Source organism: Zea mays, chromosome 5 (genome assembly GCF_902167145.1).
Source record: "Zea mays cultivar B73 chromosome 5, Zm-B73-REFERENCE-NAM-5.0, whole genome shotgun sequence".
Classification (NCBI taxonomy): Eukaryota; Viridiplantae; Streptophyta; class Magnoliopsida; order Poales; family Poaceae; genus Zea; species Zea mays.
This window is the reverse complement of record NC_050100.1, coordinates 178,919,991-178,932,978: the sequence shown is the minus strand read 5'-3', so window position 1 is coordinate 178,932,978 and position 12,988 is coordinate 178,919,991. Positions and strand designations below refer to the sequence as shown.

The window sequence follows — 12,988 nt, the reverse complement described above, 5'->3', positions numbered from 1 at the left end:
ACAATCAACATAAAGGATGTGCCACAATTGGATTTTCAGTAACTAAAAACTATGAAAATTTCAAATAGACTGCAGCTAACTGAACCCTAAAAGTCTGAAACAGACTGCAACTAACTGAACAAAAAAATCAAGTTACTAAAAACTCTGAAACTCTGATCACTTCATGGTTCTCTGGCTCTAAATAGGTGACAGGGCATGAATTTGTTGGCAGACTGTATTTTGTTTTAGAGAAAATGTAACTTTGACAACCTATAAAAAGTATGTAACTCTGAAATTCATAGTGATTACGAGGCCTGGCAGCACGTCTCAAACACTAAAAGCCTGTAGCACTAAAATTCATAGTGAATACTAATTGAATATCTTCATTGTTCTATAGCACTAAAAGTCTGAAAATTGGGGGTAGGAGCAGAACAGACCTAGTATTGTGAAGGCCTAGGAGCAAGAGGCTAAATTCTCAAATGCTAGAACTGAATAGAACTATAGAACTCACCAAGATGCTCTGCCTATGACTCACTGAGTGATGAGTGCACTGAATTAATTGAATTAGAGATGCCAATAGATGAACCAAAGACGATCCAGAAAGGAAATGGGACAAATCTTCAACAAACCGTTGAACAAGCAAGCTAAGTGGTTTAATGCTAACTGAATTGTGCATTTTTCTTCTACGCATAGACACATGAAAATAGCGAGGATATTGTTTTTCTTCAGCCATTGGACAACGAAATCTACATTTTGGTGAAACTCGTCCTTACCCAATATTTGATTCCTCGGCTTCAAGCACAGGACAGTAAGAGAGACTATCTAGACCGTAGCAGTGGAAGTGGAGTTGGATTGTACGGTTGTACCGAATGTGAAGCTGACGTTGTCGCGTTGATAGAGGAGGAAGTGCCGCGTGTTGGGGAAGCGGCACACCGGTTCGAGTGGATAGGCGGCGAGGTTCTCCTTTTCCTCCCTCTTCAGTCGCAACAAATTCTCAACGGGAACACCTCCCCGTGCTCACGATGAACTGTGCGGCCTCGTTGGCGTGGGCGTCGACTCCGGCACCGCGCGCTCGCGATGAACTGTGCGTCCTCGTCGGCGTGGGCGTCGACTCCGGCGCCGCGGTGGAGAAACCCGTTGTAGTATTCTCCCTCCTCTCTGTGGACTGAATCGCTCTCTCCGAGGTGGTTTCCGTTGCTGCACGTCCGCTTTATCCTCTTCCATCCGTCCTCGCCGCGTGGTGTAGTGTAGATCGTGCGTGCGACTCCGCACGCCCACCATTTATCCTCCTCTTCTATGTGTTGAATCAGACAAGGTTGAGGTCGTGCGTGCATAAGTGGCGGAGCTGACTGAGCGGTTGAGGTCATGGTCGTGGGGGAGGAGGCCGAGGTCGTGGGCAGAGTGCGGCACGCCGTCGTCGAATGGAGGGCACCGCCCACACCGAAGAGGATGGCAGGCGCCATAGGCTGGGCTGCACAATGGGCCGCACCAAATGTTGGGCCGCACTAACCACTGGGCTGCATAAACCACTCGGACGCAGGCGCTGCTATGGGGTTTTTTATTAGTGCCATACCGGCCACTTAGAGCGTCGAAACGTGGCTTATAAGTGTTAGTGTGTGTTGTCTGTTGCTCAGACTAAAAGCGTTAGTGTGTGTTGTCTGTTGCTCAAACTAACGCCTCTGGTGCCGCACCAAGATTTTTTGGCGCGGGGTTGTACGACCGTCGGTGGCAGAACGGGTCGGTGGCAGAACAGGTTAGAGGCAGAACAATCAGAGGCAGACTACTATTGCAGCCTTAATACCGGGGACGGGGGCGACTCGTGGGCGGCGAGATTTCCGGGGGCGGGGGCATGGTGAAGTGTGGACGCCCATGTTGTCTCCTTATAAAGTAGTAATAGATATATAGTAGCAGCAGGTCCGATATCCAGCACTCCTTTGAAAACATTTTTCGTGAAAAATGGTTCTATATAAAAGAAAGGGCACATCTATGGTCTATCTAAGAAATAGCTATGTTTTGCAGTCCAATATGGCATCACCATTTGCTGTCCAACAGCAGCAGCTGGCGTTTATGTCTCAGCAGCAAGCTCTTCTAATGGCTGCTCTTAAAGCTGGAAATTCACCACAAATAGTTCCAGGGAATTCCAATCAACTAATAAACACTAACGTTTCTAATCCCCCTTGGAACCTTGCCTTTCCAAAACTGGACAAATCTTGGCTATCAAAATCCTGGGTTAACTCTAGCAGCAGCACAGAATGGTGCCACAATGAGGAGCATTTCAGTTTCCTGAGCACTCGATGCCTAATTATGACAGTGGAAAGGCTGCTAACAGTATGATCAAACAGAGAGCGAGGGAATGAAGGATCTAACTCTTTAAAATGCCGAGTATTAGAAGAGGGAAAGTAAGTAATCAGAGTGGTTGATGCAAAATGTTCTGAGTTGTCTAAATTTGAGTCTGAGTATCATGAGGTATGCAATTCCCTTTTACATAGTTCATTTATAAAGGTTCTCCATTTATCATAAAATTTTAGCAACAAACTACTAAAAGTAAATCCCAATTAAATTGAACCCTCCAGTGATCAGTGTAGTCAAACATAACTAAGTTACCTTTTCAAGCCACCGACAATGGATTGGAAGAAGAAACTTAAGCTCGACAAATTTTGAATTAGATATTCCCTTCATAACTGCAAAATTTCCAGACCTTTTTAAACTTCACAGCTAGAATAATGTCTGTCTTAAGACGCTACAGGCTTTTAGCGAGAATTTTCAGACCTTTTTAAACTTCACAGCTAGTAAAGATTTGGGCTTGAAGAGAGAGTCTGGGTCCTATTTTTTGGAAGCGACAATCTCATTTTCAGCATGCATCTTCATGCCTGTTAGCGAGAATGGCGTTGGCGAATGATGCACACTACTCTTGCTTCTTTGTGTTTCATCGCCCCATTGATTTCCATCTGTTTACACGATATACATACTTGTTTCGTATATACTTGTGTTTTACCTTATTATTAAGATTTGTCAGCATGAATTCAGTTTCCTCTTAATGTTTCATCAAATTTGGTACCCTCCCCGCTCCTAATATTGTAGTCACATTAAGCATAATTCAATTTCTGCATGACCGAGGTCCAGAGCACCATAAGTGCACACCCCACATATCGGGCCACTAAATACCAGTGAGGCATTGGCGGATGTCAAAACTTAGAGAATTGGCAAAGCACTTCTCCTTGTGTGTTTCAGTTGGGAATAATGCTAAATAGGCTCTTTGGACAACGACGTCCTATACCGTTCCAGTCATCTTCAAGACAGATATCCCAACAAAATCTATTATATTGGTATTCTAAGATCTGGTTCAGATTGAGATCCTAAAACTCATGAGTCATGACAACCTCATCTTTTTGCTGGTAATATTGGCAAAAGGGGGGAAAAGACATCTCAACTATTCTCGTGAGCTAGCCACGGGAAAAAAACATCATAACAATACAAACAAAGCAAGGAAAATATTTCTACACAAACAAACAAAAAATACAAAGAAATATCCAAGCATTCCTGCACAAATCGAAACGGCATCACAACCGACGATTCGACGGACACAGCAGGAGCAGAATTTACAAGAGATTGGAAGGATCTCGCGTTCGCGAGGAATTTCTGCACGATTCGTGACGCAAGCAATCCCCTCAAAGGAGGAACCGCCGGAGGGGGAGCAGGAGGGGCGAGGCGAGAACACACACCTTCTTAATAACGAGCGGGCCGAGGAAGACCACGACAGCAGCTTCGGCCCCTGCAAGGAAGATCCCAAGCACAGCGACCTTGGCCCACCACCGGATCGCGCGGCACCGCAGCACCCTCGGGCACTCCGCTGCCACAGCCGCCTTGATGGCCGCCGCGGCATCTCCCTCCCCCTTGGACGCCACCTCCACCTCCTCAGGGATCCTCACGTACTCGCCGCGTCTGCCATTGGCGGACCCAGGCGAACCCATCGACCGTGGGGACCCGATCAGGCTAGCATCCACTGGGGGACGTTGCCCCGGCCCCGGGTTGTGCTGATGAGGAGCCGTCAGATCGGCCGGGACCCGAGCAGAAATGGGCTCGGGTTGGGCTGGTTCCGTCGAGCTCGGCGTGATTGAGGGCTAGGGTTTGTGCCGGGGAGGCCGGAGGCGTTTACCAGAAGCGGCAGGTGGACGGGGCGGAGCACGATCCGCGGGAGAGCGGCGGACTGGAGGTGGGAGGCGGGGCGGCGGCGGCTCACGCGGGGTGGGGGTGGGGGAGGTGGGGGAACGAACGTGGGGTGGGGGTGGGGGAGGTCGTGCCGTCGTGGAGCTGACCGAGGGGCGGCCGGAACGGACGGTTGGGCGCTCGTGCGGATGGAGGAAGAAATGGCTGCTGTGCGCGCGATCATGGGCCGCCCAAACCTAATTGGAGTATGGGCCGCACAAAAAAGCAGCCCAAAACGCCTGCACTGCTGTATTATTGTATTGTCTTGCAAAACCTTAGTACCATATTGGCTAGTACAGGATACATGGAGCGGCTTATAAGCTTTGGCGCGGTGGCTGAACTGATCAGTTTCAAATGGTCGCTGAACTGTGCGGTGGCTGAACTGGCGGTCAGTTTCAACTCGCACAGGCATAAGAATTTTTGCTGTACACCTGCGTGTACGGCCTGTGGGGGCAGAACCGAGCCATGGCAGAACAGGTCAAAGGCAGAACAAGTCAATGGCAGACTACTATTGCTTACTTAATAAGTAGTAGAGATTTTGAATCTTATTATTCACACATATTTTAGTATACTAGAAAACTATAGATAACCAAATAAATACATGTTATTTTTAATCAACTAGATATTCTAATTTAAATATATATAGATATTCTAATTTAAATATATACGCTCGGTATTAGTATTATTGATAATATTTACTATATTTATATTTAGGATGTATCCAACAGGAACCTGTAAAACGGCATGTACTCTAAATATAACGGATGTAGACGTTCGGTTCCTACGTCCAACAACATCCGCAAAATCCTCCGGTAAAAAATACAGAGCCACCCTCATTCGCTACATTTGGAGGGTAGACGATGGCTCGCTATCCACTGTTTATTTGTGTGCAGCACATGCTTTCGTTCTCTCCCGCGCTTTATCGGAAGCTCCTAAAGCCGTTCGTCGCTGATGCTGGCGGCTGCGGCGATCGCGCGATAGCGGGAGGGGCGCCAGAGGAGGAGTGAAGACACAGCTGCACGTTTGGCTGATGCTCGACGAAATGTCACAGAAGAAATATATACATTCCAAATTTCTAATACATACGTAAACATGAAGATAGACGGATAGCTTACAAAATGTAATTATTATAATTATTTTCTAATTTATTTTCGGTAGCACAGAAACAATTTTTTTATTACGTATATGACTAGGAAAAATATAATATAAATGAATTGTAAAATCCGGTAACACTACAGATGTAGAAGATGTTGTTGGAGAAAAAAATATAGAGGACGGAATCTTATAGAGTACGTGAGGGGCGATGACTCGGCGAGGCTGCTTGACCGTGGTCCTGTGGACCCCGCCGCCAAATTGCTCCACTTGCGACGGTCAAACTCAAATCTCATCCAGATCCAGTGGCTCCAGTCGGCAGGCAGTTGCTCCTCCCCATTTCCGTGCTCACGCTTCCAGGGCCCAGGGCCCAGGGCCCAGGGCTGCCAGCCTTTTTGTCTGCTCGGAAACGCACGCCCGCGCGAAACCGCGACGCGATTGGGCCCACCTCTTCTAGCGGATTCCAGATGGCGTTCAGGCTCCAGATCGGATCCGATAAGCCACACATCCTGTTCATTCTTTGTTAGCGAACCCAGACCCTGTTAACCCCAGGGGGCCCGAAGCCCGCGCCGTGCTGGTTGGAGGAACCTGCCTGCCGCGTCCGTGGCCGCACGCCCGCACGTTATAAATCCACCCGCTCCGTCTCGAGTCCTCTCCCACCCGCGCCCACGCCCACGCCCACGCCCACGGCCGCACCAACCACCAGGCACCAGCCCCGATTTCCTCCTAATCAATCACACCATCAAACCAAAACCCAAACAGCACTTCTCCTGCAATCGCCGACGTCGCCGGAGGCTTCGCCGGCCGGAGCAGCGCCGACGGTAAGACATTCTCGCCCCCCGCCCGCTCCTTCCCCTTGTGTCGTAAGCTCCTGGGCGCGAAGAATCGCCAGCTCGGCTGTCTCCGATCTCCGTTCGGGCCCGTACCAGATGACCAGATCCCGCGTTTCGATGGGGGCCTTGCCGTGTTTTTTTAAATCCCCTGTTGCTCGATTTTAATCAAATTCGATCTAGTCGACCATTGGATGTCTTGTTTGCTTAATCCGGCGCGCGCTCCGATGTGATTGCAGGTTGTTTTGCCCCTCCCTCGTCCGGCCCAGCAGCCCAGGCGAGCATGCCTTCGATTGCGCCACCGTCTTCCTCCGTCGCTGCCCTCACCCGTCAACCGTAAGAAGCTGCTCTTGCCCGCGCCACGCCCTCACCAGTCCCCACGCCACGCGTGCTCTTTCTTGTTCGCATGTTTGCGCCGGCTCGGTTTGTTTGTTTAGGAAACACCGAAACAGGATGGAGGGGTTGCCCCTTTTGTGGCTCGGTTTGTTGTTCGTCTTAGATTTGGTCTGCTTTGCAGCACAAAAAGCGGCACGAAATCGAAAGGGCACGTTTTTTATGCTTGATATAAAATGTCTCACTTTGTGACTGTGAGGACTAGTTAGTAAACAGAATAACTAATGAAACGCAGGAGAAGATAGTTGCAATTGGATCACAAAGTGTACTTATATATTTTTTTCACTTGATAGTGATATGAAAGAGAATCCTTGGAAGTTGGAATCGAACTAGAGAAAAACTGTTGCAAGAATTCTAATGTTCATTCATAAGCCCACACTCATTTCGTTGTTTGAGAATGATTTTTGGTTTCTGAATGCCTCTTTGTTCTTTTTAATGGAAGGCAAGAGATTTGCTGTGATTTTTGTTAGACAAGATGAATTGATGCCTGTTTGTGACAATGCAGGGTGCAATTCTTCAAAGGGTGCAGTGTATCCAAGGAGACAAAGGGACCGGTCCGCAGTTTCTTCACTGCAAATTCAAAGAGCACCAAGGTGAAATCAGCGGGCTTGAAAGTAGCATCATCCTTCAAAAATGATGGTGGTTATCCAGCTGGCGGTGTCTCTTGGAAGGACGACACTCTATTGCCAAAAAGCACAACCATTCGTGGCCAGGACCATTCGGTTGCTGACCCTGTACTCCCAATGGATTCCATGATTACGCCAGAAATCCTCTCTGCTAATGTGGAACGTGTTATAGACATGTTTGCAGATGATGACACTGATACTGAACTTGATTTGGATAGCCCGACAGAGGGCTTCACATCAATTGCAGAAGCCATTGAGGACATACAGCAAGGAAAAGTTAGTTTATCTTAAAACTTTCTTATGGTATCTTGTACTTCCATCTCATCTAATGCTCTGCTAACGTTGTTTTGTACTTGAAGCTTGTGATTGTTGTTGATGATGAATCAAGGGAAAATGAAGGAGATCTGATAATGGCTGCCTCCTTGGTTACCCCAGAGGCTATGGCTTTTATAGTAAGGCATGGGACAGGAATTGTTTGTGTCAGCATGAAAGAAGATGATCTGGAAAGACTGAGCCTTCCTTTGATGGTTACCACAAAAGAAAATGAGGAGAAGCTATGCACTGCTTTCACTGTTACAGTGGTATGATATTGTCATCATATTCTCCTGCCACCACTATTGTATTGTCTATTGCAGTTGATATGGTAATCTTTTGTTGTTGCTTGTCAGAAATATCTACATGTAGTGTTGTTGTCTTCAGGATTGGTTTCCTTATCAAATAAATAGCTCACATGCAGGAGATGTTGCTGTTTATTACATGCCGAAATACCCAATGCATTAATTGAGTTATTTTTATTCATACTTAGATTTGTAGAAGAGCTGGTTGCAATTCATTTGAGCTCAGTTTTGGTATGTCATTTTATTGTCCTGGAACCTGTTTTTCGTAAAAAGCCAAATAAACTTTATTCTTTACTGTTCCTGCTACCTTCTTTATGTGGCAGTGAGTTTGAGATAATTCTATGCTGATCTTTTTTGACAATGTGTTTTTTACTGTTCTGTTACATGATTAGTTTGCTCTTTCATTACTGCTCTGTTCAGATGATGACTTTGCAACAATTATGTTCTATTGAATTGAATTCTAAAGTGAGCTAAGTTTCTGTCCTTTTTATGTTTAGACTTACTAAGTTAACTATGCTTATAAATGTCTATTTCAATGATTTAGGGAACTATTTATCCAACTTACCTTAATTTATGAATTGGTCCCTATGAAACTTCTCCGATGTTTTTTGTCTGCTACTGACCTATATCTATATATTTTTTGCTTTTCAGGATGCAAAAGAGGGCACAACTACTGGGGTATCTGCCAAGGACAGGGCAAAAACGGTCATGACTCTTGCATCTCCTGACTCTAAGCCTGAGGACCTCAACCGCCCTGGTCATATTTTCCCTTTGAAATACAGAGAAGGGGGTGTTCTGAAACGAGCTGGACACACCGAGGCATCTGTTGACCTTGCCATGTTGGCTGGATTACCTCCTGTTGCTGTCCTTTGTGAAATTGTGGATGATGCAGATGGTTCTATGGCTCGCCTACCAAAGTTGCGTGTCTTTGCTGAAAAGGAGAACTTAAAGATTATATCTATTGCTGACTTGATTAGGTGAGTTGAATTACCAAAGCTTCAGCTTCTGGTACCTGACATGTTGCTACTAAGACAGTAGTCAGCATCTAGCTAGCATTTCAATTACCATTGAACAGTTTTCTCTTCGATTATTTCATAATTATGCTGAAACAGTGTTTGCTGGTAAAAAGAAAGAAAAAAGAAGCTGAAAGTGTTTTCAGGCAGATGCCTACATTTTTTTTCTCTCTATCCTAGTTGTAACATATGATTGAAAATGATGTACTTAATATGGTTGCAAGAATCATATTAATACCTATGGCTGGTTATGTACACGCCTCTTCGGTGTTCTTATGTGCTGTTGCTGGTGATCCTTGAGATATTGATTGCTATGCTAACAAATTTTATCTGTTGCAGGTATAGGAGGAAAAGAGACAGGCTAATTGAACGCGCTTCTGTTGCACGCTTGCCTTTGAAATGGGGCAATGTCCATGCATATTGCTACAAATCTGTTATTGATGGCATTGAGCATATTGCCATGGTGAAAGTAAGTCACTGCAGTACTATTTTGCCTATGTAGAATTTTGTTTTGTGACGTATTACTGTTTGTACATCACCTGATCTAACTATCAATCACATACCCAATGATGGGCAGGGTGATATTGGTGACGGCCAAGACATTTTGGTGAGGGTGCACTCTGAGTGCCTCACAGGCGACATTTTTGGATCCGCAAGATGTGATTGTGGCGACCAGCTTGCGATGGCAATGGAGATGATTGAGAAGGCTGGAAGGGGTGTATTAGTCTATCTCCGTGGACATGAAGGAAGGGGTATTGGTCTGGGCCACAAGCTTCGTGCTTATAACTTACAGGATGATGGGCGTGATACTGTGGAAGCTAATGAGGAACTTGGTCTTCCTGTGGACTCACGGGAATACGGGATTGGCGCACAGGTAAGACTGAACTATCTCTCAAGTTACCGTGGAACCTTTCTCCACAACTCTTCCTTTCTGCTGAAGTCTGCTTGTATAGGAAAGTAGTATCATATATCTTTCTAGAGCTTCAACATGAATTTACTTGGAGACACTGAAGAATTTCATGCCTGTTGCAGCCTGAAACTGTGATGTACATAGAATGAAGTAACCCTATCATGCAGTGAGTAGGCCACTGACATTTCACTACTCTGCAGATATTGCGGGATCTAGGAGTCCGTTCAATGAAGCTGATGACTAATAACCCTGCGAAATATAGTGGTCTCAAGGGCTATGGATTGAGCATTGCGGGCAGGGTGCCCTTGATTACGCCAATTACCAGTGAGAACCGTAGGTACCTGGAGACTAAAAGAACAAAGATGGGACATGTATATGGGTTGGCCAATGCGCAGGCCAACCTAGCAAATGGCAGCCAGAGCACAGAAGAGAATCATTAGGCCCCCAAGCATGTTTCCATTATTATTCCAGCAATCCAGCTTGGTGACACAAAAGAGTGATATGATTCTTCGTTTGGGGAGTTCCTGAAATCTTCTCCCCCGATATTTCCGTAGATTCTTTCGCAAAAAAGCCGATATTTCGGTAGATCGATTTGTTCTTCAATTGTAACTGTAGGTTTCAAGGTGGCTAATGAGTAATGAGCCTAATAATGAACGGTAGGTTTCAAGATGGCCAGTAATGATATACACGGAGTTAGTCGTCATAATGTACTGTGTTGAGTTTTACGACTTTATCGCCTTGGTGTGGTTGTCCTGATGGAGTTGTGATCGAATGGTGTGGCTTTTCACTGCCCTTTCCTTCACCCACTAAAAAGCATAGAATGTGGAGAATTTTACCTTGAGCCATTATAGAAGTTTATAATACTTTATGTGCCACGAAATTTTTGGTTGTCCCTCTTCATTTCTTCGTGCAAAGTTTTCTGGTTGTGTGTGCCACTTCTGTCAGTCTCGTCACGTCGAAGAATCAGTTCTTATCTGAGGTCTCTTATCTCATCTCCTATTATGTCTTTTATTTCAAACTTTACTATAAATAATATTTACATTGTTTACATTATAAAATAGTGTTTTATATGGTCATAGGCCATGGCCTTAGAACGAGGAAGCAAATCTGAATGAGAGAAAACCATTGTACTCCTCTATCGGATGACCAAAGAGACGCTAGTCTCCAACTCATTTCTCTACTCTCTCTTGAAATCCTAGTTAAAGGAACCGAGTCAACGACGACCAAACGGAGCAAGCAGAGCAAGCAGATCCGAGTGAAAGGGAGCTGATGGGGGTATGGATCAAGGTGGAACCACTGCATCAAGGCTGCCTGTAGCAGTGGCCTTTTAGGAGATCCATGGAGTTGTGATGGTGGAGCCGAATGTGCGCTCATGGTGTGTAGGATGAAGATAATGGAATAGTCCTTTCAAGAACTTAAACACGTAAGCTAGCAAATTAATATAATTACGAATTAAATTAAACAGTATAGCTAAGACTACACCTCTCTGTCTATATTTGTATCTATGTTGTAAAAATCTTAAAAAAAGATCCTAAGCAAGTTATCTCGAAGATATCGAGCTAGTGAGAGCTCAACTAAATAAATCTAAATAACAATATCATAGTATAACACAAACCTGTGCAATTAGCCAACTAAGAGCAACTCCAATAGTTATGTAAACAACCCCTAAATATGAATTTAAGAATTTTTTGGGGAAAACTCTTCTCTAACAGTTATGTAAAGCAGGTCCTTAAATTTACAAACTCCATACAAAACTCAATTTCATCCATACATTTACGAACTTCGTTGGGACTCCCTAAATCAATGTTGGTTCTAAATCCATCACGAAAATTTTTTTTCGGCCACCGTTTTGTGTTGTCCCACCGTCCCATTGACCATAAATTTATCTCCAGTGCCATGTGTTGTCTTCATGCCGTCGTCGCGACCTTCCGGTCTTCCATCGACAACTTCGACCTAACAAGACATTATGGAAGGTTGTTGTGCTAGCTCAATTAAAAATAGAAGATAGATCGTGAAAACCATATTTCGGCCACCGTTTTGTGTCGTCCCACCGTCTCATTGACCACAAATCTATCTCCAGTGCCATATGTTTTTTCTTCATGCCGTCGCCGCGACCTTCTGGTCTTCCATCGAAAACTTGAACCTTCCAATACATTATGGAAGGTTGTTGATGTGCTAGCTGAATTAAAAATAGAAAGCATGCTCACTCACTTTTTTTGTTGACATGAACAATTTTAAAAATTAGCAACCAATAAATAGAGAACTGTTGAAGCACACACATTTTTTCTACTCCTTAAAGTGATTTAGCAACTTCTTAAATATATAATTTAGGGTGCTAAATTTACATAACTATTGGAGATGCTCTAAGCACATATCAGGAGCTGCTACACGTACTAGTGAGTATAAAGAGCACAAAGTCTAACCAACCCTAGCACTGCCCAACTATAAAAGCTACATATACTAGAGAGCTATACAACTTAAGCTACACAAGCTAAGCAAGCACCGGAACAAAAACACAACCACAATATATAAATAAGTTTATAAGCTTGTGACAGTGAATTACAAACCAACGAAAATATGATGATTTTTATCTTGAGGTTTGCTGGTTTGCCAAGCACTTCATCTTTGTTGAACCAAGTCCAAGGTTTCTATTGATGCTCTAGTTAGGCCGTGCTCAGCAAAGCATGTATATGGACGTGCAAAATATTATTTTACACTGTAGACTGTATTATTTACGTAGTGGAGTTTGAAACATGGATGAAATAGGAATGCTACTGGGGACAACCTTAGTTAGCCTTCTAAACTTTAGGAACAAAACTTTAGTCTCTAAAATTTCTATTTAGGAAGCTTCCTTTAGTTATACTGTTTGATAGTTTAGGACTAAAAGTGACTAAACTTTAATCACTAAAGTTTAGAAGGTGGGAATCAAATATCTCATTAGGTCTTGTTCGGTTAGGAGTGAATTGAGTGAGATTCGAGGATATTAAATCACTTTCTATTCAATTCTGAATAGGAATGAATTTAATTTTGAACAAGAAGAAATTTAATTTTAAATAAAAAGGATTTAATTCCTTTTACTCCCTTCAATCCAGTGTAAATTATAATGCAGTTGTTTGTGACTCAAAGGAGTGCATATCTGTTTTTTTAACATGCAAAATTTGCCAACTATTCTTGGTTAACGCGGCACGGACGCACCGCGCAAGGCACGGCAGATACCCGAACTGCATGCCATTCTTGCGTACAGCCGACGCCAAGTAATCTCGGAAGGAAATCAATTATGCTGGATTATTTCTCGCGCAATCTGTCATCTGGGGCTCTCGGC

General features: G+C 44.4%; 1 protein-coding gene across 1 annotated transcript; it reads left to right on the top strand.

Moving 5' to 3' along the window:
- Nucleotides 1–5,950: 5,950 nt before the first annotated feature.
- On the top strand, nt 5,951–10,540 carry LOC100304324 (Bifunctional riboflavin biosynthesis protein RIBA 1 chloroplastic). Its single transcript, NM_001165765.1, has 8 exons — nt 5,951–6,098; nt 6,347–6,443; nt 7,006–7,402; nt 7,486–7,707; nt 8,395–8,720; nt 9,096–9,225; nt 9,334–9,630; nt 9,867–10,540. Exons 2-8 carry the CDS (start codon nt 6,391–6,393, stop codon nt 10,104–10,106), a joined length of 1,665 nt encoding a protein of 554 aa, NP_001159237.1. The 5' UTR covers nt 5,951–6,098; nt 6,347–6,390; the 3' UTR covers nt 10,107–10,540.
- Nucleotides 10,541–12,988: the final 2,448 nt, after the last annotated feature.